Source organism: Orcinus orca, chromosome 10, assembly GCF_937001465.1.
Source record: "Orcinus orca chromosome 10, mOrcOrc1.1, whole genome shotgun sequence".
NCBI lineage: Eukaryota > Metazoa > Chordata > Mammalia > Artiodactyla > Delphinidae > Orcinus > Orcinus orca.
In genome coordinates, this window is record NC_064568.1 from 89,978,338 (window position 1) to 90,002,959 (window position 24,622).

The 24,622-nt window shown below is 41.3% G+C and overlaps 1 protein-coding gene across 2 annotated transcripts in view; it reads right to left on the bottom strand.

The window, feature by feature from the left end:
- Window positions 1-24,622, bottom strand: part of E2F3 (E2F transcription factor 3) — an 80,686-nt gene that overhangs the window by 3,938 nt on the left and 52,126 nt on the right. The window contains exons 2-6 of one of the 2 annotated variants that reach the window (XM_033434824.2): window positions 8,260-8,371; window positions 6,810-7,011; window positions 5,333-5,491; window positions 2,154-2,268; window positions 716-851 (exon numbers count right to left, since the gene is read on the bottom strand). In XM_033434824.2, coding sequence (XP_033290715.1) covers window positions 716-851; window positions 2,154-2,268; window positions 5,333-5,491; window positions 6,810-7,011; window positions 8,260-8,371 — 724 coding nt within the window. Of the gene's footprint in view, window positions 1-715; window positions 852-2,153; window positions 2,269-5,332; window positions 5,492-6,809; window positions 7,030-8,259; window positions 8,372-24,622 lie in introns of both variants that reach the window. The other variant, XM_004273531.4, reaches the window with a different exon arrangement.

The following is a 24,622-nucleotide window of genomic DNA, read 5'->3' on the forward strand; positions in this document are numbered from 1 at the left end:
TTGAAGTTCTAGGGTGGAAAAAAAAAAAAGTGGTCTTTTGTTTTACCGTTTGAGGTAGCATTTTTTTCTCCCCCTCAATATTAAGTCAGACCTGATCACTTAAATCATTCCTATTCTTGCTCCTATATCGGGAGGTAGCAGAAGAAAATTAAATGCGTATCTCCAATCTGAAAAAAACGAAAAGACTGCAAAAAAGCTTCCCTTGCTGTGTGGACAGTGGAGGGATGCATTAGATTTATTTTCCTGGGGTTTCCCTCCCTTATTCTCTCCCCATCACATTGCGGGGGAAATTAGGATAAAACTTCTTTGGCAAAAGGCTCTTCTCTCCTAACTTTTTTCAGTTCCCTCTCCAATGATCTCTGCGGTATCACTCAGAGGTGTGCGGCCAAGTGTAGTTGGTGATTCACCCAGACAGCTTACAGCTTCACTCCTCACTTCCGCTGGTTTTCCAAAACACTGTAAAGAAATGGTTTCTGCTGACGGCAAAAGCCTGTAGGGGCTCCATTAAGTGGGTGGAGGAGCCATTTGCCCTGAAGAAGATCATTATTTTCTTCTGCAAACTATTCAGAATGACTTTTTTTAAAAAAAAGTTACCTTAATAACATTAATAACAGAAATTTTTGTTTCTTGCCTAGACTTGTGATTCTGATACAGGATCCTTCTAGCCACATTCATTTTTCACATAGTTTCCAAATGACAAAAGTGGAATTTTTACCTTTGGAAGTGGGTTTAGAGATATTCCCATTGTGGTCTTGGTTGTTCGTTTTCATTGGACTGTGTGTTTCAGTCTCTTCTGGACACAAATAAACCTCAATGGGTCCTTGGGTACTTGCCAAATGTATTTGTAGGCTCTATGAACAGAAGAAGTGAGATAAGTTCAAACAGAAAGTTCTTTTGGAAATGAGAGCTATTGTAATCTTCATCAAAAAATGGAAAGTAAGGGTAATTTTCATTGTTCCTTTTGTTTCTCTACTGGTAGTCCACCTCAATCAATGACTGTCATCCTCTAGAGCAGGGGTCCGCAAACTGCAGCCCGAGGGTCAATCCTGTCCACTAACTGGCTTTGCAAATAAAGTTTTATTGGCAGAGTCATGCCCATTTCCATTGTTTGTGTGTAGCCTCTGGCTGATTTTTTTTCTTTTCTTTTCTTTTTTTTCATGCTATGATGGCAGAGCTGGGCAGTTGAATAGTCCCAACAGACTGTAGGGCTCACACAGCCAAAAATATTTACTGTCTGGCTCTTTAAAGAAAAAGTTTGCTGACCCTTGCCAAGAGGAGGTGAATTTAAAAAATATATATATATTCCTTTTATGCAAACTGTTAGAAGGTCTTTTAAGTGTTCCAAATACAGTATTCCCATGTTATTATTCCTTAACAGTAGGGTTTTTTTATGTTGAACTTTAATAGCCACTGGAGGAATAGTACTCTTAAGTGCTAGGAACTGAGTTTAATGAGAGAATGCAGCACACTAATATTTAAAATTCTTCTTTATCTAGGTCATAGAGCTATTATTATCATTTAAGGTGAGAACTCTACCCTAGATGGGAGCTTGCAAATTTCATTCTCTTTTTATTTTCTACACATTCTTTTACTACATTTCTGTATCTTTTATAGTCTAGGCCTATGTTATCAAAGTATATCTGAAAGCAATCACAAAACTATGCTCCTTATTTTCTTACAATATTCTAGTCTATCAATTAACCCGAAGTCCCATTTGATTTCTTAAAAGTAAATGTTTTATAAATGATAAATTCTTAAAATGTCCTAAGATAAGTTAGGGAACTACTTTAAAACATTTATATCTCTGTCCATGGTGGGGACCACATCCAGGGTAATCCACGTAAAATTCCCCACCGGTTCAAATGGATCAGAACTACCATATAACAAATTATGAGAAAGAGAAAATACGAGAGGGACAGGGCCCCATATACCACTTTGAGTTGAATGCCCTGCTATGTTAAAATTAGAATTTTTGGACACTCAATACATATCACACTGTTGAAATGTTTTTAAAGTTAGGATTAAGTACAACAGATGGGGAAGAACTATGAAGCTTTTAGGAGAATACAGACTTTAACCAGGAGTCAATGATCCTTTAACACCAGGCATTCCCAAAAGATCTGTACAGATGAACGAAGACGTTATCTCCTTACCTCTATCGGGTCAGGCACTTCAAGTCTTGTTTCTGGAGGGGCTTTCACAACTATAACAGTTTGGTCTTTAAGGCCACTAATTTTTCGAATATCTTGATATGTAACATAAGCTAACGTAATGAGCGTTAAGGAAATCTTCCAACTAATCGTCTCGGATGTAACCATTTTGAAGATAACAAAATAGATGCATGGAAAGATTTTTAAGTATTTTATTTCTTAGAAGAATATATCTGTCTCTCCTTCTAGATCTTTAAATATATGGGATCTTCCATGAATCTTCTTTTCTGGTTGTTATTCTAAACAACGAAAGAAGTGTCTAGCTCTTTTTCTTTCCATTTCTAAGTTCATGGCTACTTAAGATATTAACATAAACACAGAAACAGAATAGTTAAAATAAACTCTTGAAAGAAAACTGAAACCCAATTTCGTCAGGATTTTCAAACCAGGTTCCTCTGCAGCACAGGTATTGCATGAACTCCAGTGAAGTACTCTGTCACTCAAATTGAATGATGGCAGATCCCAATTCACAGAAAAAATTTAAGCCCTATTAACCCTAATTTTGTTGAAACACCGGTAACTTCTATCTGCTACTTGATTATTAAAAAGTGTCAGCAGCCACCCAAATGAATGAATGAAATCTATGTATCAGTGGAAGAACTCCGAGTACTGCTCAGGCAGAGAGCTTGTTTTCTTAAGTGTACCTGGGCTGGTTGTGATTATATATTGCCTACTGATAAGAGTGTCATTACTTCTCTGTTAGAAAGATTACCCTCTGTATGATATTATTAACTACAACATTTCAGTGTTCACAAGGAGGAAAGCAGCTTCCAGATGATCTGCAACCTAAATGATTTAGGAAAAGAGAGTAAAATAATATTTCAGTACTCTTGGTAGTTACTTCCAAGCACTGAACAATTCTTTAAAGTGCCCTGACAGTTAAACCTAAGAGGATATTACGAAAGAACATGGTACTTATTTTATGATAAAGTATTCATGCTAGCTTGCTTAGAGAGACAGGCTTTGACTTGGTACTACAAGAGAATAGGTTGCATAGCTTTCTTTTATAAGGGGCATGGAGTACCATAATTAACATACAATGTCTTTAGCCAGTTGCTTTTCATATTAACTTACAAAAAATGCCTAGGATAAAACAGCAAATCACAACCCAACAAAGGCATTTCCGGAGGTAATATAATGTAGTGAATAGAGTCTGTGATCTAACATGTTAAATACAGAAATAGGACTTAGAAAGCCTAGGGGAAATGATGTCCCTTAGATTAGTAGCTTTTTATTAGAAATTGAAGGAAGCTATGAACCTGCTGTCCAGAAAAAAGCACATTCACCTGAAATCTGCATGTACATTTAAGGGCAGCTATCACAGACTAGCATCTCTAAGTCTCAGTAGTTCAGACAACAGCTATTTCAGTGTTGAGCTTGACAGGACAGCTCACGCAGGATTCTGGGTTTTAGGTCATCATCTGTTTCATCAAGGAAGCCAATTGCTGTCTTTACAGAAGACCTGACAGTTACGAATTTTTACTGAGAACAGTGGGGAAACTGATAACTAGGTACTTACTCCACAGCCCACTGTCAAAAAGCTATTCGACAACCACTTATTAAAATAAAACCTCATCTACAATTACCCAACGTGCCGCAGGAAGGAAAATTTCAACACATTTGTGAGCAAGCTGTACCAAATTCGGAACTGGATGGCAAACGGAAATAAATTGTGCAAACATAGTCTCTAATCTCACAGACTTAGAAGTGCTTCCATCGGGGCTCCCTCCTGAATTTGCTTCTTGGGTTAGCAGCCCCCTGCAAGGAAGCTTTCGTTTTCTGCAACAAAGGCACCAGAGAAAGCTAACGTAGGTGACAAGGCTGTAAGCTGCCCATCACATGGAACAGCCACGTCTCCTCCCCGAAGGGGCTCCCGAGTAAACAATGTAGGAAGCAGCCCAACGAAAGCTACTCTCATTTCTTCCAGTGTAAGCCCACTCTGGCCACCACGGGGAGGGGGGAGGGGGCGGTGTCCAATCAGCACGCCTCTTCCCCAGCTCACTAAGCAGCAGCTGACAAGGTTAATCCTTTGGCCAACAGGAAATGAACAATCAGAGTTTCCAAAAAAAACGCTTAAATTGGAAAATAAATGTCCCCATAACTCCAAGGGAAAGCCTACTAGAGATGAGACACTAGAAGAAACCGGGCAGGTCACATTTTATTTTCTAACGAAGATAAATGGGGAACTAAAATCAGAGATGAGATTATTTAAAATACTGGTTTTGTTTCCTACTAATAAGTGAGAAAATTGCAAAATCTTCTCGTCAGCATGATGAAGTAATCTCTCTCCTCTATGGTCTGAAGTGAGGTGATGAACAGTAAGTTCTCCTCAGGTGGTCAACAGATTGTCAGCCAGTTAAGAACAAGAGTTAGCTTTTTATATTTTTACTTCCAAGGACTGATGTTTGTGGATGAATGGATAAGCTGAGATTTCTTAGGCCTTGAGGTGTTTCTGAAATCAGTTTTTGGTGCTGTGATTCAGCATAACGTGCTTTAAAAATTATAGAACGATTCTTCTATACTCTTTCAATTCCTTCAACTATAGTTCAATTACAGATTCAACAAACTCCAATTGCCCCCAATATCTGATGAAAAGAAAACAGAATATGAGAACCCCAACAGTGACAGCTAACACCCACCTAAAACCTGGGAAGCCCAAGATGAATCTGCTGTTATCATTAATATGAATACTGACACCTTACATATCTCATTAATAGTGTTGCCTGGGCTTCCCTGGTGGCGCAGTGGTTGAGAGTCCGCCTGCCGATGCAGGGGACGTGGGTTCGTGCCCCCGGTCCATGAAGATCCCACATGCCGCGGAGCGGCTGGGCCCGTGAGCCATGGCCGCTGAGCCTGCGCGTCCGGAGCCTGTGCTCCACGAGGGGAGAGGCCGCAACAGTGAGAGGCCCGCGTACCGCAAAAAAAAAAAAAAAAGAGATACGATAGGATGCAGTCTAATGACTATCATTCCATAAATACTGAACACACACCTACACACACACACACACGCTTACTTGTATGAAACGAGTAAAATTCTACCTTGTGCATAAAAGTCAGATCATCAACTCTGGAAATAGTCTAGAAGGCAGTAACCCCCGCCAAACAGGTGGCACAAAGGATATCTTTGATTCTCTGAATCCTCGGTTAACAGTTTGAGGTCCAGGGTGCAGCTTTGGATCAGTTCATCTAATTTCTTCTCTTCCTGACTGAGCTCGGTCACTTCTTTAGACAGGCCTTGACACTGGGCCAGCATGCCCCCGTCCTCAGACAGACTGCAGCCCCTGGAAACCCAAACACAGACTCTGCATGGCTGCTCGACAGGCCAAAGGGGAGAGGGCGAAAGGGAGGGCTGGGAGAAACGGTCCTTTGGGTAAATGTCCCCTCTTGATGCAGGAGGTCACACTGTTTGTTAGCCAAGTGTTAAAATTAGAATGTTTATACATATTTTTCCGTACATAAAGTCCTTCACTTTTCACACCATAGAAATTAAGTGAAAAAACACTGCTATTTTCAGGTTTCTTTCCTCCAGAGGAGGCTGTTTCTTCAGAAGACTCAAATTCAAAGGGCCAAAGGAGGCGGCTCCTTCCTGCCACATGCCTCCCAGCGGGGGGGAAAAGAAACAGGGGAAAAAGGATAGAAAGACATAGCAAGATAGAAAAATTTGAAGAAAAAGATGGAATGGTTCAAAATTCAACCAAACGTCATCCAAAAAAAAAGCATGAAAGACCTAGGTAATTTCTGAGGGTCTTATACCAACAACTAAAAAGGAAAAGGAGGTGAAGAAAACAGGTATATGTGCTGGATGCAAGAACAAAACCCAGTTCCCAACAGGTTTGTCTCAACCACAGGCTAAAATGGGTCACTGAATTGTCATAAAATTCCAAAAAAGTACATGTTCATTTTATCATGTCTGAAGTAATTTTTTCAAAGCCAGCCCATAACAGATTTATTCCTTCCAATAATGCTTTCATAGTTCCTTCTGATATACTGGGTGTTCAGATGCTCTGTCCATAATTCACAAATGACATTATCATACATTTAATCATACATGTGGGTGTGTAGATGACAAGTATTATCATCCCGGTTTTCCAGAAGGAACCTTGACTTAATTTACACAGAAAGTGAGTTAATCGACAATGAGAACCATCAATAAAGATACCTGACAACTGTGCGTGCACACAGATGTGTTGATACACAGCCACAGATAGTTTCTCAACTCCTATTAGAGACAAGCCACAGACCTGTGTAAGCATCTATTAGATTACACATGTGAGCACACACGCAGATATCACGGTGACAGATGACAGCGTTTTACTTTACAGATGCAGGGCTCCATTTAATCCCAGGATCCCCTTGCCTGAGGCTAACTGAATATAAACCCTTTTATCTCTGACAGCATCTAAACAGAAGGTCTCTTTGTAAAGAGACTTTGAACTTCTGGCTAAGGAGTTGAGGAGGGAAGAGAGAAGGAGAGAGAAGTAGGAGAGAAAAGGAATGAAGTGTGGGCATGGGCGTGAAAGTTGGGCCTGGGAGAAACCCCTCTGCAGTTTGCAAGGACCCCAGAGCCAGTGAATTGCGGGCCCCGTGACTCATACTCACATCCACTGCACGTTGTTTTTAGACTTCTTCTTAATGAGGTGGATGCCTTCCAGTACATTGGTGATGTCATAAATCCTTCTCTTTTGCACCTTCAGCACCTCTGCTGCCTTGTTCAAATCCAAGACCCCATCAGGTGATTGGCTCAGTAGCTGAATGAACTTCTTGGTGAGCAGACCAAGTGATGTATCATACCGTGTTTTTTCTGAGGGAGATTTTGGAGCTTAAAGAAAAACAAAAGCCGAGCGGGTGGGGGGATAGGGGCAAAGATAAAGAAATGAAGGGTTTCTTTGCAGTCAAGCAAGCCCCCATTCCCCCAGCAGCCCAGGTATTAGTGTTGGAAGCAAAGCTGTTGTCGCTGATGTTTGTGGCGAGTTATAGAAAGCTATGAAATTGCTTTATTAGGAAAGGAAGGGACAGTAAAAACTCCTGTTTGATTAAAGCATTTTACTGTGCATTTCTCAGTAGTTTCTACTTTGGCTTACCCTACTCCCTGGGGTCTAGTGAAGTATCTCACACATAGTAGGTGCTCAAAAATATCTGTTGAATGAATGAAAAAGTGCTGTAGCCTCATGGGATCAGCACACGTGGAGCCTAACTTGATGGGGTCCGGCTATGAATCTCGCCAGCGTTTGATGATGGGACCCAGACAGACCCATCCTAACTGCCCTTTCAGACTCCAGTGTCTCTGTGTGTATATAACTTGTTCGCCAACTTTTCAAATAATGTAGATGAAGAATACCTGGAAAGGTCGTTCAGTCCAGTCTCCCCATCCCTCTGGAATGAACTGTCCTCATTTAATATTGCATTTATTCTCTTATAGGTGCACAGGTCAAGGGTTTAACTGAGTACGACACACAATTTGTGGATTGCCTAATTCATACACTACGGGATAGGAGAGGACAAAGTCTAAAGTAATTTAGCCTTTGCATTAAATGCCAAAGATGTAAAGGACTACTTAGCTATCTCCAACCTACTTTTCTCTCTCTCCCAAAAGAAACAACGATTGTGCTTGATGGAAATGGAAACTAGCTGCAATTTACTGGTCTCAATCAATCCTTACGCTGCCACACGCTGAACTCGAGTTTCAGGCTGGCATAGACATCACCTGCACCCAGCTAGCCCTGGTCCCTAAAGTAAGGTCCATGAAGGAAAGTTAAAGTTAGATTTGACTATGGAACAGTGCCAAAGAGCTTGTATTCTGAGTTGAAAAATGAAACTGCACACATCAAAAGAGGCCTCCCCTGCAGTCAGTATTCAGGTATCGGAGGGACTCTGTAAACCTCTCACTGAGTGTCTGCAGACATCATATTTATTTTTTGGATAGGCACAGGCAGAAATGAAAAAGAACCAAACATGCCAAAATTATCCACACCTTGCCATCCCTTCAGCCACAAGCTCTGAAAGTTGGGAGGCTCACACCCAAGACAGGAAGAGATCACGGAATCCTTACTTTTTGGACTATCTGGACTTCGGAGCGCAGCTCTTCCTTTGCCCTTGGGGGTTTTTAAACCATCTGAGAGGTACTGCTGACCGCTTTCTCCTAGCTCCAGCCTGCGCTTTGCCTGGAATAAGAGAGGACAGTTGTTGGTCGCTGGTCATGTGGACGATCACAAGTGAAGCCGAACGCCACAGGCTCGCGCCAGCCCCCGCCGGCCCCCTCCATTTCACTCAGGGGCTCGGTTCCCTCCAGCCGGGGCTCCGGCTCCGGAGGCGGAGCTCTCGCCACCTGGGCTCAGATGGACAAATCCAACCATCCTTCAGGGTTGGGCTCTGGGGCCACTTCGTTCATTTACTCATTGATTCAACAGACGTGCCAGGCATGGGGCTGGAGACTAAGCATACCGCAGGCATCACGGGACTTAAATTCACGTTTCCCCAGCAAGCCTCTGCTTCTGCCTCCATCTCTGACCTGGGTTGAACCCCCTTCCTTGTGCTCCCCAAACACTCTGTGTTTATTGGTATCGTAACACTTGCTGGATGTAAGAGTTATTTTACTTATCTGTTTCTCATTTCCTTTAAGGCAGGGACTGCTTCCCATTTATCTTTGTATACGCAGGGCTTGGTACAGAGCCTGGGTTTCTGTAGGTATTCAGTCTCACACACACACACACACACACACACACACACACACACACACACTCTCTCTCTCTCTCCATATATATATATATATATATATATATATATATATATATATATATATATTCAGTGAAAGAAAGGGTGATTGAATAGTAACACAACCGGTCACAGACTGCAAATGCTCATTCATCAGAATAACAAATACCGCAAACACTCAATCCTGGGTTTCATCTAGGATTACTTTCCCCATTTGGTCATCAAACTGGGCAAACGAGAAGCTCTCACCCAAGTTTTTAATCTGATTTTTCATATAAAAATATGCACTTCATGTCTTTTATGTACTGGGCTCTGGGCGAAGGGAACAGAGGTAAGCAAGACAGATAAGAGTCCCTTGGTTCCTAGTGCGTGGAGTCCAGGAGAGAAGCCAGGTAATTATGAAATAAGTAACTGTTGAGTACTGACTGCATGGGTGTGAAGGGTGTTCAGACAGGGGTGGTACCAACTAGACACCCACGTGACAAGGTGCATTGAGGCTCATTTCAGGGCGGATGCTTCTAATGAGGAGATTCACAATTTCAAAATAACTCCCCATGACATAGAAACTGAAGTAACAACTTATCAGCTGAACTTGTTCTGTTCACTAAGAAGCCGTGAGCCACGGGCAGCTCATCCGATCTGACACGTGATGTCCGTGTAAAACACACACTGGATTTCAAAACTTAGCACGAAAAAGGCTGAAAGAGCTCATGAATAATTTTTATGTTGATTACATGTTAAAATGATGCTGTTTCGGCTTTATAAAATATTACTAAATAAGATGCTATTAAGATTATCATTTCACCTCTTTCCGTATATATATATATATACGGAAAATATATGTATCTTTTTACTATGTGGCTTGCATTTGTGGCACACATTATCTTTCTGCTGAGCAGTGCATCACCACTCCAAAGGCCTAGGAATGACAATTAGCAAATTAACTTTCTTAATTTCATTGTCTGCTCCCAAACACTCTTGTCAAATCCTTGTGTGGGCCTGTTGCTTTGGTTGGCCCAGTGAACATTCCTGCTTCATCAGGCAAAACTCCCTGCTTGTTCTTTGGGGAGCATCCCTTCCCTCTCACAGACTAAGAGTGGCCTGCTGCACACAGGTGACCCAGGCCGGGCTGGTCTTTATGCTCCATCCTCCCCCTCGCCCACAGTGATTGCAGTCCTTCTGGCACAGGACCAAAGCTGGGTGAACGAAGGCAACCCCAGGAATTTTTCTGGAACTACTGGTGGGAAGGGGTGCGCCTTCTTAGTAAGGTTGATAAGCTGGTAGCCGGAAGCTACCTGGAAATGAGGCCTCCCCAGGGGAAAGCAGAGTGGAGAAACAGAGAGAAAGGGGTCTGAGGCCATCATTCAAAACTCTGGGTCAGGTCATGCAGTTGGCCTCCCCCAGACTTTTCAGTTACATCAGTTACATTAGCCAATAAAGTCTCCTTTTAGCTCAAAGCACTTTGAGTTGGGCTCCTGAAAGTGTGGGGAATATGTGACAACCTGTGGAAATGGCTGAGTCAAGACGGGCTCCAGTGAAATGGGGAGCTGGCATGCCTTGCTAATAGCAAGGGGCCAGGTGTGTTGGTCACTTCTTTCCTGTGGCCTGCAGTAAATTACTACTGATAGAGTCAAGCTTTGTAGAGGCTCACCTAAAAGTAGAGAAGGAGAAAACAGCTTTGCTTTGGAGGCTTTTTCTCAGTAGAAAGCAATCCAAGAAGATATACAGCTGTACTCTCTGCCCCTGCTAAAGTCCACAGAAGGAAGGCAAAAGGGGAAAAGGGCTTGGGCCCCTGAGCTCCTGGCCCCTTAAGGCCTGCACTCTCCCTGCACCCTCAATGAAGAACCACCCACTGGCCAGCAGCCTGGGGGCATGTCCTTTGTGCCTCCCCAGTGCTCAGCTACTGTTTCAAATTGCTTTGAGGTTAAGGCCTGTGGAAGCAATGTGCTGTAGGCTGGGGAAATTCCAAGATCTGTTGCTAAGAAACTGCGATCTAACTTCAAGGACCAGAACTAGTCAGGTTGTGTGACTTTGGTAACCAAGCACCAAACCCTAGAGTTGACAAATCTCAATACTGGATAGAAAATCTACTACATTTGAAAGGCACCAGAGGAAGCAAAGGCCTATGAGACCTCAGTCTTTAAGTGAATCAATCCCTAAACCTATAAGACTCACACCGAAAAGAAATGAGCTGTGAAAGAAAGGCAGCCCCAGAAAATCCTCCCAGAGAGTAGAAATCGGGGTGACCATCTTGGAGCCACAAGCAAGCCACATCTCCAGCAAGTCTCCAAGGGCCTGCTATTCCTGTTGGGGGGGACATGACATGCTCCGGGAGGTGACCACCGTGTGTGATTTCCTCTTTTCCAGAAGGATGTTTCTGTTGGGTTATCCTGTTACCTTTCCTCCACTGCTGAGTGAGTGGGGACTAAACTGGAACACATAGTACTTGTAGGTCCTAGATCTGACGATGGGCACTGTAACTGGACTTCCTTTTGGGGAAGTGCTGTGATGAAGCAGCATTACCTTGATGCTTACCTTAGCGTGTTTGCGCACACATGCTTGTTAAAACAAACAAGAAGCCAGAAGGGAGGATTTAAACAGGGCAGGTAGTCTCTGCCTACACCCCCTTGCCCTGGACAGAGCACCACCGCAGATAAAAATCTCCTCTTGGAATTCAACTTTTCTGCTGTTCTTTGTTGGCTCCTGAAGATACGTGTAATCCCCTGGTGTCATTTTTCCTCCGCCTGAAGAATGTCCTACAGCCTTTATTTTAGTGTATGTCTGCTGGTGACAAATAATCTTAGTTTTATTTTTTCTGAAAACATTTCATCTTCATCTGTGAAGGATATTTTCAATGGATACAGAATTCTGGGTTGATTTTTTTTTCCTGTCAGCACTTTCTAGAGAATGTTCCATGTACACTTAAAACTAATAATAATATTGTAAGTCAAACACAATCAAAAAATCAAATAAAAAAAAAATCTCCTCTCGGTCATCTCAATTTTTGTTTGCTCTTAGTGTGAACATCTTGCTGAACGGAGCGCTGTCCTGTTTATAAACAGACCTTCCTATTACATGGCCCCTACCAGTAAAGCAACTAATATATCTGGTGCTTAACAGGAGGCCCAGCCGTTTGGTCCTAAGCAGGAGTAAAGGCTGAACATGAGTGATGCTCTATAGATCACCCACAGGGCATCTGCCTGAGCTATTATCAAGGGTGGCTTTTACTAGAAAGGAAGTATGTGCTAACTATAGGACCTCAGCCCCAACTATGACAACATGCCTCTGCAAGGAACAGTTGCACTGTTACGCGTTTCAGAAAATGTACGTATGAAAATGATAGGAGTAACTGTCAGGCAGCCAAGCAGCGGGCCGAGGGGAACATCCATGGTTTCTGTCTACCTGGCATTTGTTGCCCTAATTTTTCGTTTGGGGAACTTCTCCACAGTTCTTAGTTCAGGTGGTTTCTCTTGAAAACAAACAGGCTTGAAAACAAAAGGCCTGACACTGTTCAACATCTTAGGCTAGCCCTTACTATCTAGGTTACAGAGGTAAGCACCTTAATCTAGGCCCACCAATCAGTGTAGTCCAGTCAGCTGGCGAATGTGACTGGTTTCCGGGTGGTTTACCCATGACCAAAGCAGGATGAATCACTCAATGATGGGATTTTTGTTGGAAAGTACAGGGTTCTTTTCACTGGGAGTTATCAGGCTGGTAGGATGTAAGCCTGGAGCTACCTGGGAACTGAGCCCACAGAGAAGAAAGCAGAGTTAAGAGCTAGAGAGAGACTGCGTCCCAGTGCCTTCAAAGGAGGTACGAGATCTTACCAGTCCCAAAGACAGATCTACTAGACTTTCATTTGTGTGAGGTGAAGAATTCCCTTTTATGGTAGGAGAAAACTGTCAGATTACTACCACTTGCAACCAAGAGTCCTAGATATAGGCTTTTAGTATGAACCACAATGCACTCAACATCTGAGTGCTTACAATAGGTCATACGCCAGGTTAATTGCTTTCCACTTGACTGTGTTATCTTATTTTTACAACAACCCCATAAGATAGCTGTTATTATTATTTCCTATTTTACAGGACAAAATGGAGGTTTAGAGCTCTTAAATAACTTTTCCAAGATCCCCACAGCCAGTAAACAAGCCTACTCCAAAGTCCGTGCTTATAACCACTCCATAAAATGACTGTGAAAGACTGCCATATAAAAATAGTTGAAAAGTTATATTAAATTGATACCATCTTACTTTATGATCAACTTAAGTTTTATTTTATTCATAATTTTAAAAAAATCCTTTCTTTTACATAAAAGGCACATGGTAATTCAAACAGCACAAATGGATATATATGGGTAGCAAACCTTTCTCCCAGGGACTTCCCTGGTGGCGCAGTGGTTAAGAATTCACCTGCCAATGCAGGGGACATGGGTTCGATCCCTAGTCCGGGAAGATCCCACATGCCACAGAGCAACTAAGCCCGTGCGCCACAACTACCGAGCCTGTGCTCTAGAGCCCGCGAGCCACAACTACTGAGTCCCCGTGCCACAACTACCAAAGCCCACAGGCCTAGAGCCCGTGCTCTGCAACTAGAGAAGCCACCACAATGAGAAGCTCGCGCACCACAACGAAGAGTAGCCCCCCATCTCTGCAACTAGAGAAAGCCCGTAAGCAGCAACGAAGACCCAGTGCAGCCAAAAATAAATAAATAAATAAATAAATAAATAAATAACATAACATAAAAATAAAAAACCAGACTGTGTGTTTCATAACCATTAAAAAAAAAAAACTTTCTCCCACTCTTTTTAGTCTTTTTAAAATTTTTATTGGAGTATAGTCGATTTACAATGTGTCTTTCTCCCACTCATGATCCCCAGTTCCTTTCCTCAAAGGCAAGCACTAGTAAGTTACTTAGATATCCTTTTAGATAGTCTAGGTAAATACAAGCATATATATATACAGTTTTATACCACCACACCTTATAAAATTTTTTTTACACAAATGGTAGCAAACCGCACACTATTAATAACATGTCTCAGAGTTTGGTCCCTATCCGTACACATAGAACGACCTTATTTTTTAGAGCTTCATAATATTGTATTCATTAATATACCATGATTTGTTTACTTAGCCAGACACCTACTAACGGACATTCAACACTCCTCTGCTATAACCACTTTCCCAATAAATATTCATGACGGCACTGTGGGGTACGCATTCCTATACCCATCTTGCACTGAGGCAGAGAAGTTAAGGATTTACCTGAAGTCTCAGTTAATAAGTCACAGATACCAGGATTGAACCCGGGTCTGTTCAAATAATTTGTCAGTGACCACGACTTCCCTGGACTGATTGAGATGTCCCTCCTTTGCTGCCATAGCAATTTCTGGGCTGCTGGGGCATGATTTCACCATCATAACACATATATACTCCAGGTTTCTGCACTGGACCTGAGTGCAATCTCAGGTCTTAAGTAACTTAGTTTTCCCAGAGCCTTACATATGGCATGCACTCAGTCAAACTGACTTATTTATTTTGAATGAACCAAGGAATAAATTCCTGAAGTCTCTTGGCAGGTAAATCACAAAGCTCCAACATTACCCACCTGTAAAGGGGATACTTAAATATATATATATATATATTTACACACGCTGGAGATTAATCTACATGTTTGGAAAGATTTTCAAGAAATATAAAGGGGGAAAAATTAAGGTTGCAGAAGGCTATGTATAATACGATCTCATAGGGGTAAAAAAACTATAAAACTATATAGATCTCAATATGAAATTTTCCATGTATCCATGAGGAAAAAGGTCTGGAAAGATCCACAGCAAATGTTAATGGAGATTATCTCTGAGAAGTAAAATTAAATATGAGGTAATGATTTCATGTTTATAGCTGTATAATATTTGGTTGGGTTTTACAAAGTGATATGTCTATATATATATTAAATTTATATCTTTCAAACTAACACTTCCACTTTTTGGAATACATTCCGAGAACATTTATGTTGCTTCTAGGGTTTGTCTATTAAAAACAGCACAGCCAGTTTCTTGAATATTTATACTTTTCTACTTATGTCCAACATAAATGCCCAATCTCAGAAGAAAAATTCAGTAAGTTATTGTATATTTATATAATGGAATGTTATGCAATTAATAATGATGTACTTCCATATATCTAAGTCTTTTTTAAAAAAGTGTGAATAGTAAAATTTTATTTCTGTGGGGAAACTATATGCATAGAAAGAAAGGAAGTCAGGATATATAACAAACAGTTTAAGAGTATTAATCTTTGGGTGGTAGGATTATGGTGACTTTATTTCTTCTTCTTAACTTTTAATATTACTAAATCACTTTAAAGTGAGTGTGGGTTTCTTGCATAACAAGAAAAACAAAAATCTTTTCCATTTGGAGTTCAACAAAAGAGGTCTGGTGGTTTATACCCATTCAACGTGTACGGATATGGGTTCAAAACATAAATGGGGTATGCTACCAGAATGCGCATCCTATTTTCACGGTGGGAAAGAAAGTGGTGTTCTTATCTGCCATTCAACTGAGTCACAGGAAAAATTTAAATCAAGAAAAAGGCATGCTGGCTGTAGGTTAACAAATTGTGAACACTAAAATAAACTCCCTTTACCCCAGTTAATAGATCTGGGCAAGGGAAAGAACTAGATATACGATACATTTTGTCTCAAAGCCAAGGGTGAGACAGGGTATTTTGAACAGAGGAAGAAGGGAAATAGAGGAAAATGGAGATTAAATCAGTAGAATGAGGACCAGATTAAATACAATACTGAAATAACCCAAAGGAGGGGACCTCCAGCTTGAGACTAGACCACAGTTGAGACCCACTTGGATTCTGGCCATTAGGTCAGTGGGTTAGGGCACAAGGATTTTAAGAAAAGAATACTTAGTTTCCAGCTGTGACTATATATTAACTCAATCTGGTTAACCATTTAAAAAGGGAGTGGGAGTTAGGGGCCTTAAGCAGGCTGTCCAAGCACAACCAGAAGCACGGAGACTTGGAAGGGCCCCAGTTTGGAGGTGCTGGTGGCAGGGTGGGGGGCTCTGATGCAGAGGATAAAGAAAGGGCCAAATCATGGTCCCTTACATGCCAGGCGAATAACCACACTCCCAGCATCAACCTTTCATTGATATAAGGTTACCTAAGATGAAGAGTTCTGAGGTCTCCTCTGGAGTTGCTGTTGTTGTTGTTTTCCCCCCAGCAATAGGTAAGTTCAGAACCTACCAAGAGCAGCGTCTCTATGAGCTGTTAGGCGGGGAGCTTAATCAGAAACCAATATATCTCAGAGAACTGATGAACTGAAGAGCACGCTGGAAGCTCAGACGGAGGTAACCTGGCACCAGGAGTAGCTAGTATGCATTTTATCTTGGTGGAGATCTCCCCTTACATTCCACATCCCAGCCACCCAGCAGTTGGTGGGCTGAATATTCTTTCTCAGAGGTGTCCCTCTCCACGCCTGCTCCACTGTCCCAGCCAGATCCCCCCATCATTCCTCACTGGATTACTAGAATGGATCCCAAACTTGACCATTTTTCTCCTTTTGATTTTTAAACTACAGATCTAGGCGTTTTAACTTCACTCTAACTTGTATTTGTGGACTGGTTGGGGAATCTAACCACATACATATGAATGTTTCTAAAGGAAAAGGAATCTCAAACTGATGTCTAACTTTGGAATAGAAGCCATTTACTTATGAACTGGTGACTGCCTTCCTTTTTATATCACTTAAAAAATAATTTAAAAATAAATACATGCACGATTTTTTTAAAAAAATCCACGAGTTCAGGGATCTACCTCGCCAAGGGAACACATTTTACTATTTTTCCTGGAGGTCACCTCCCTATTTCTAAGTAAAATAAGCTTACACAGACATTTCTAGCTATTATGAGGACTTCCTTCAATGATAAGACAGCCACCTTTCTTCCACCCTTTCTCCCGATAGTGACATCAGTATTTTTGTTTAAATTAAAAGCCAGTGCTGTGCATTTTGACTACATAAATATTGCTCCCTCAGAGTCACACAGGATGCTGAGAGCGCGTTTCCTGTCTGTAAAGTTCGTTTGTTTTCTTTGGAGTTTTTCCCGATTGTCTTTCCCGCTCGTTGGCACCATCTGCCTTCACCACATCTTCAACTTTTTCCAACTCGCCATGATATCAGATATTCTATCAAGTCCCCACTTTTTCTCCCTGAAACTCTTGGACCTCCTGCTGTCTAGACCCTGCACGGTTCTCCAGGTCATTGCATCGCTGTCATTCTGCAGTTTTCCCTCACCACATACAGTGTTGAGGCCTGAGGTGGACATTTGTCATTTTATTTGACTGCCCAGCCTCTGAACCTTCCCTGCCCTCCTGTGGGTTAGGAAATTCCCCACTTTGTCAGTCTTGGTGGGAGGCACAGCCACCTTCTTACCGTGGGGCCCAGGGCAGGCCACCCCAAAATATGCCTCAATAACACAATGATTATTTTGAATTAAACTTGAGAAACAGCTGGAAAAAAAACCCAAAATACTTTGACTCCCCGTCCCCCATGAAAGTGGGAAATAAATCTCCCATGTGAAGGTATAAAAAGCATCCTTATCATCGGAATTAGGGAATTCAAGGCTAAGGGAGCCGTATAAGCAAACTTTGTTACTTCTTCATTAGTCTGCTACCCCAAGTACAAGCCCCTTGGTTTTGTTAAATTCACAAATAATTGTTGCTTCGTCTAAAAATGATATATAGGGCTTCGCTGGTGGCGCAGTGGTTGAGAGTCCGCCTGCCGATGCAGGGGACACGGGTTCGTGCCCCGTTCCGGGAAGGTCCCACATGCCGCGGAGAGGCTGGGCCCGTGAGCCATGGCCGCTGAGCCTGCGCGTCCGGAGCCTGTGCTCCGCAACGGGAGAGGCCACAACAGTGAGAGGCCCGCGTACCGCGAAAAAAAAAATCATATATAAAGTCTGCTTTGGTCACTTTGGGGGGGGTCCCATTTCTCTGAGACGTCCGTGCATATGAATTAAATTGGTCTTTTTTCCTCCTCTGTTAATCTGTCTTGTGTCAATTTAATCATCAGACTAGCCAAAAGAACTCAGGAGGGGTGGGGGAAGAATTCCCCCCTCTTGAATCAACCATAGAAATTGAAGACCCCCAATCCTCTCTCCCAGCTTCCCTGGAACCTGGGCTAGGGCTACCTAGGCTGGGACAGGCAGTCACACCCACCCTAGATTTGGAGTCTGGAGTTGCTCCTGCAAAACAGCAGACGGGAGGTGATGGCTGTGGTTGGATGTCTTAGCTGTGGTTCTGGCTAGGGATACTTCCTTGTTCCTGCCTGTTTGCCAAGCCTAGTTCTCTAATCTTCCTGACAATTCAGCGAGTTATCCAATATCCTTTCAATAAACATCTTTTCTGCTTCAGTTGGCCAGAGTTGTGTTCAATTGCTTGCAACAGAGTCAGTTTCCTGATCCCACTGTTAATCCATTGTTTTCCTGGAACATATCCGAACAGTAGTATGGAAGAGAAAATTTGAGCCCTTATATGTCTGAAATGCGTATTTCACCCTCACATTTGATAGTCTGTCTAAGAATTTAAGGCTGAACATCTGTTGCCCTCAGAACTCTGAAGGCACTGCTCCTGGGGTTTTGATATCCAGTGTTGATGATGAGAAACCTGCAGCCGCAGATTCTCATTCCTTTGAAGCTATTCGATTTTTAACCTCCCTGAAAGCTTCCAGGCCTGTCTTAACGTTTATTGTAAAATTTCATAACACGTATTCAGGTGTGCATCGTTTTCTCACTCACTGTGTGAGGAAATCATGGGCTTCTAGAAACTACGTGCTTGGCCTTCAGCTGTGAGAAACATATATGTTGTAAACCATTCCCTCTCATTGTCTTGGTCTAAGCTTTCTGGAATTCCTATTCCTCTTGGATTGATCCTCTAAAGCTTTTATTTTCTATTTTCCATGTCTTTTTTGTTGTTGTTCTACTTACTGACATCAAATTTACTTACTTGCTTACATCAAATTTAGCTTTTACTTGACTTAAAAAAAAATGGGAAACTAGATTTTTAGTTTCCAAGAACATTTGTTTTGCTCCCTGATCAACCTATTTTTATAGCATCTTGTTTTATGAATAGCATAGCCTCTCCAACACCACTAATTATTTCTTTTAAAGTCTTCTTTTGTTTCCTGTTTCATTTGTTTTCTCCATAGTCATAACTACCTACCCCCCCTCCAAAAAAAAAAAAATCTTGGTCTCACTCTATAGTGTAGTCTTTTCTCAAATGTCTCACCAAGCTTTGTGTCTTTAAGACACATATTTGAGAATAAAACAGTACAGTGACGACTGGGAGCTGTATGATTCAAGTTGGGGTGATGCCCTTAAGTGCCAGAATGAAGCCAATCCATTTATTTTGAGATTTCTCAAAAAATTATTTGTCTGGGGAAAACTCTTCTGGTTTCTGGACGTTAATTCTGCATGAAGACCTTGATGAGGATCCCCTTTTATCTCTGGTTTTGTCCCACGAGCTTCTGTGACTCTCCAGAGCCGACCGATACCCTCTTTGGTCATGGCTTCCTCTGTTCTACTTAATGATCGCTGCTCCTCTACCAGTTCTCTGTGTTCCAGAGATCTGTTGGATTATTTTGGGCACGAAAAGCCCCCCTTTCATTTTCTTTTATTTCTTAAATTCATTTTTATTGGAGTATAGTTGCTTTACAATGTTGTGTTAGTTTCTACTGTACAGCAAAGTGAATCAGCTATACATATACATATATCCCCTCTTTTTTGGATTTCCTTCCCATTTAGGTCACCACAGATCACTGAGTAGAGTTCTCTGTGCTATACAGTAGGTTCTCATTAGTTGCCCCCCTCTTACTTTCAATGACTAAAAAAATTGTTTACTATTGTTTTCACAGAGTTTCAAGACAAAGAAGATAAATACGTGTGACAATCTGCCTTTCTGAACCGTAAGTGTCCCTCTATGTGTTTAATTCTCATTCATCAGCAAGTGGTATTGATGGGTCTCTAAGTATAAGGCACTGTGCCTGGCACTTTGTATCAGTAAATGAACTCAAATAATAGAGGCAACTGTTTCTTTTGCAAATGCTGAAGCCCTAATATCTTTCTTACCTAAGTCTCTACCCCAACAATTAGATGTTGATCTTAAAAAGCCAAGACCTCTGAAAACCTTTTACAGACTAATTCTCTATCTATCTATCTATCTATACCAAACTAAAAGTAAATGGGTAAGAAGCTTAAGAGAAAGGCCTGATTAATAAATTACATAGACCTAACGTTACTCAGATGAAATAAGAAAAAATGAGTAATACTTTTAATAATAAGAAACACTATGATGACCCTTTTTATCTGAGTCATAGAGGTCTCTAAATCAGAGTGGGCAAAAGGCTTTTATCCCCCATGCAATGCTTAAGCTTTATTATTCCCTTCACTATTCCCTTCGAAGTCTGAATTTTCTATGCTTTTACAGAAAAATAAACGGCAGGGAAAATGGTGCAATTAAATCGCTAACTTAAAAGACAGTTTTACATTTATTCATATGTTCATAATGTGTTCTTCTGTAATTTAAATGATTGCTAGTCTTAAATATGTAGCTATTGTCCATAAAATGGAATTTAAGAATTCTTCTCTTCAGACATCTGAATTTCCGATTTGGAGGTTGGCAAAGTATTTAAAATATATTCAGTGATGGGCAGTTAGGAAGCTTAGGCTCTCATTCTGCTGCTCAGATGTCTCCCTGCAATAGTGTACTTGAATCTCCCACTCGAGTACTATTTAATCTCTACTTCCCTCTCCAATTCCTAGTTTTGGTCTTAAGATTTTACCTCACTTCAACAGCAATGCAATAAACCAGGAAGTTGGCAAACGTTTTCTGTAAAAGAACAGGTAGTAAATATTTTAGACCTTGTGGGACACAGCTCTGTTGTAGCCTCTCAACTCTGCTATTGTAACAAGAAAGGAGCCAGAACCCACACATGAATGGGTTTGGCTGTATTCCAATAAAACTTTATTTAAAAACAGGCAGTGGACAAGATATGGCCCACAGGCCACAGTTTGTGCACTCATGGGATAAATCATTATCCTCTTAAAAATTTTCATTATGTTTTATCAAAGGACATCTATGTTGCTCATACCAAACACTAAAATTTTATGAAGTGAGAAAGCCAATCATCTTTTGGGTTAATGAAATTACATCTCTGTCATGCTTTGTGTTATATGTGAGTACTTGAAACAAGTACTAAAAATAAAAGCAAATTTGAGCTATCCATCTGAATAGTTGGACCTAACACCATCCATGGAAAACAATGATAATTAAATACACGAAGATACTCCTTTTTATGTCCTCAACCATTCATCACTAAAAAGACAGTTTATAGGTGCAATAAAGGGCTATAAATAAATTCTTACTATGGGTTTGACAGATCAGTTTTAGAGAGTATTAATTCAATTGCTTCATAACTAGCACCAATAAAATCTGTCCGTAAACCCTCTCCCACTGAGTTACTGTTAACACACGAGGGTAACTGTTCTGAATCTAAACTGGTTGAGTTCACAGAAGCTTACTTCAGAGCGTAGCTGCTAAAATGGCTTGCAGCACAGCAGCTGGTACCTTAAATCTCAGAAAAAGAGCATGTGTTTATCACTCAGGCTCCAAAGGACAGGGCACTTGGCTCTGGAGGACATAGTTTCACAAACTATCTCCTGGTGCAGGAGCATGATAAATGGACTTCAAGAAGTAAGAATGGTTCTGGAAGACTTATGACCCTAAGAACCAATTGAAGATCTCCCTCTTAAAGTAGTAAAATATTACTTTAAGAAATACAAAGAACTGGGTTTCCCTGGTGGCGCAGCGGTTGAGAGTCCGCCTGTCCATGCAGGGGGCACGGGTTCGTGCCCCAGTCCAGGAAGATCCCACATGCCGCGGAGCGGCTAGGCCCATGAGCCATGGCCGCTGAGCCTGCGCGTCCAGAGCCTGTGCTCCGCAACGGGAGAGGCCACAACAGTGAGAGGCCCGCGTACTGGAAAAAAAAAAAAGAAATACAAAGAACTGAAAGCTGACATCTGCTAGTGTCATATCACGTCAGGAATATCCAATACTTGTACAATTGACCTGATGGCCAAAAAGTGCTGCTTTCCTGCTCACTCAACTTCCATTTAGTGGCAAACTCTAATCCTGTATTTGAGGTCTGGGAGTTTCCAGGCTGTAGTACAGTAAGGAGGAGCCCAGGTAGAGGCTGATACACTCCCTAAGTTGAGAAGATTTTGCTCAGAGTCTGGGGAGATCAAAATAGCTAGAATTTGGACAGAGGACCAAAAAGGAAAGAATATTCAGAGACAGAAACTTGGAAATCCGCAGAAGGCATCTTGGATTCAGTAGACCCCTGATCAGTGCATGCATGTGAAGAAACTACCCAAGGCTAGGAAAAACAAACTCCTGAAAGGAATAGAAAACAGTGCCTAGAGCTCCCACAGGGCCTGAAACCGCAGGCACATTGTTCCTACGATTGTTCTCAGACTGAAAAAAAAAAATCCTCATAATTCATGAGGCATAGGGTAGAATACTCAGAAGGGTGTTGTCTCATTGGTGAGGCAAAATTAGCCCTTGAATAAACACTGCTCTGGTCCCACCCAACAAAGCAAGACCTGAAAGATCAAACTGTTTCTAAGAAACTTAACTGCATCTCAGAATAAAATTCAAGAATATTTACAGAAGTACAAAAATGTCTAGCACCCAACAATGATTATCATCTACCAGAGATTACCAGGGTTCCAAGGAAGCATGAAAATCCCACCCATATTCAGGAGAAAAAAAAAAAAAATCCATCAACAGAAACTGACCTAGAACTGACACAAATATTAGAATTAGTAGATAGATAAAAGTTAATGCAACTATATTCCATATGTTCAAAAAGTTATGTAGAGACATGAATGACATAAACCTACAGATTCAAGCTCAATAAATCTCAAACACAAGAAATATAAAGAAAACTATACCAAGGCACATTACAATCGAATTGCTCAAAATCAGTGGCAAGAGAGAAAATCTTAAAAGCAGTCAGAGGGGTTAAAAAAAAAAAAAAAAGACATGTTACAAACAGAGAAATAAATGGACGGGAGGTTTCTCATTTGTAACCATGTAGTTAGAAGACAGTGGAGCAACATCTTTAAAAGCATTGAAAGAAACTGTCAAACCAGAATTCCATACCCAGCAAAAATATGTTTCAAAATCCACAGGCAAAACAGAGACTTTTTCAGAGATACAAAAGCCAAAAAAAATTTTCACCAGTAGGCTTGCACTAAAAGAAATATTAAAAGAAGTCCCTTGAGCAGAAGGAAATTATGCCAGATGGAAATATGGATCTATACAAAGCAATTAAGAGTATCAGAAATGGTAACTACATGGGTAAATATAGGAGGTTTTCCCTCCATTATATTATATTTAGATCCCTTTAAAAGACAATTGACTGTCTAAACAAAAATAGTAAATTGTATCATGTATATGTATAAGTAAAATACATGACAATACTAGCATAAAGGCCAGGAGGGAAGAAATGGAAGTATATTATCATAAGGTACATGGTATAATTTTTTTTTTTTTTTTTGCGGTACGCGGGCCTCTCACTGTTGTGGCCTCTCCCGCTGCGGAGCACAGCCTCCGGACGCGCAGGCTCAGTGGCCATGGCTCACGAGCCCAGCCGCTCCGCGGCATGTGGGATCTTCCCGGGCCAAGGCACGAACCCGTGTCCCCTGCATCAGCAGGCAGACTCTCAACCACTGCGCCACCAGGGAAGCCCTACATGGTATAATTTTAAGTAGAACTAAAGAATGAGTAGGGGTAAGTGCAGAGAGCGAAGAATAAAAAAAAGACTATTGGAGAGGGAAACAAAAGAGTATTCAACTGCATTGTTAATGTCAGTATATGGGGCTATTCTTTCTGCCCTTTGTATCTGAAACATTTTATAATAAATTTTGAAAAATTAAAACAATGAATAGGAGTCAGCTAGTGAGAGAAGAGTAGGTATGTGACCAACAATCTGGAGGGTAATCTGGCAGTATGATCAACATTTGAAACATACACATCCTTTTGATGCTACAATTGTACTTCTGGGGACCAATTTAGAAATACTAAAAACATGTACACAGAGAGGCAAGTACAATCATTTTGTTACAGCATTATATTTAACAGGGGGAAGTTAAACCTAAATGTCCGCTGTCCATTAATTGGGGAATGGTTAAGTAAACCACTCAATATTATACACCCACATTATAGAACATCACGTAGCGGCATTATTTTACGGTGAGGTCCACCTTTGGCTTTACCTAGTTAGAAAAAAACCCAACTCAGAACGGTATTTGCCCTATGATCTCCTATTGTAAAGGCAAAAATAACCACTGTCGAAAATACACAGAAAAGGCCTCAAAGGAAGCCCATCAATGAGGAGGAAGGTGAAGGGTTCAGGAGGTGATACACTCCATAGACTTCTGCTAGAAGGTGTGTGACAATACACTAGCTCTGTGACTCATCTCAAAAACTGGTGAAAATAGGGTATTAACAGAGGAAACATGTTGTAAACAAAAATGCCTAGGGGCCAGGGATTGGCCAAATGACAAATCTGAGGAACCAGAAGTTAAAAGTGAGAAGAGTGGGGGCCAGCGAACGTGAGGAGTTCAGAGATGGC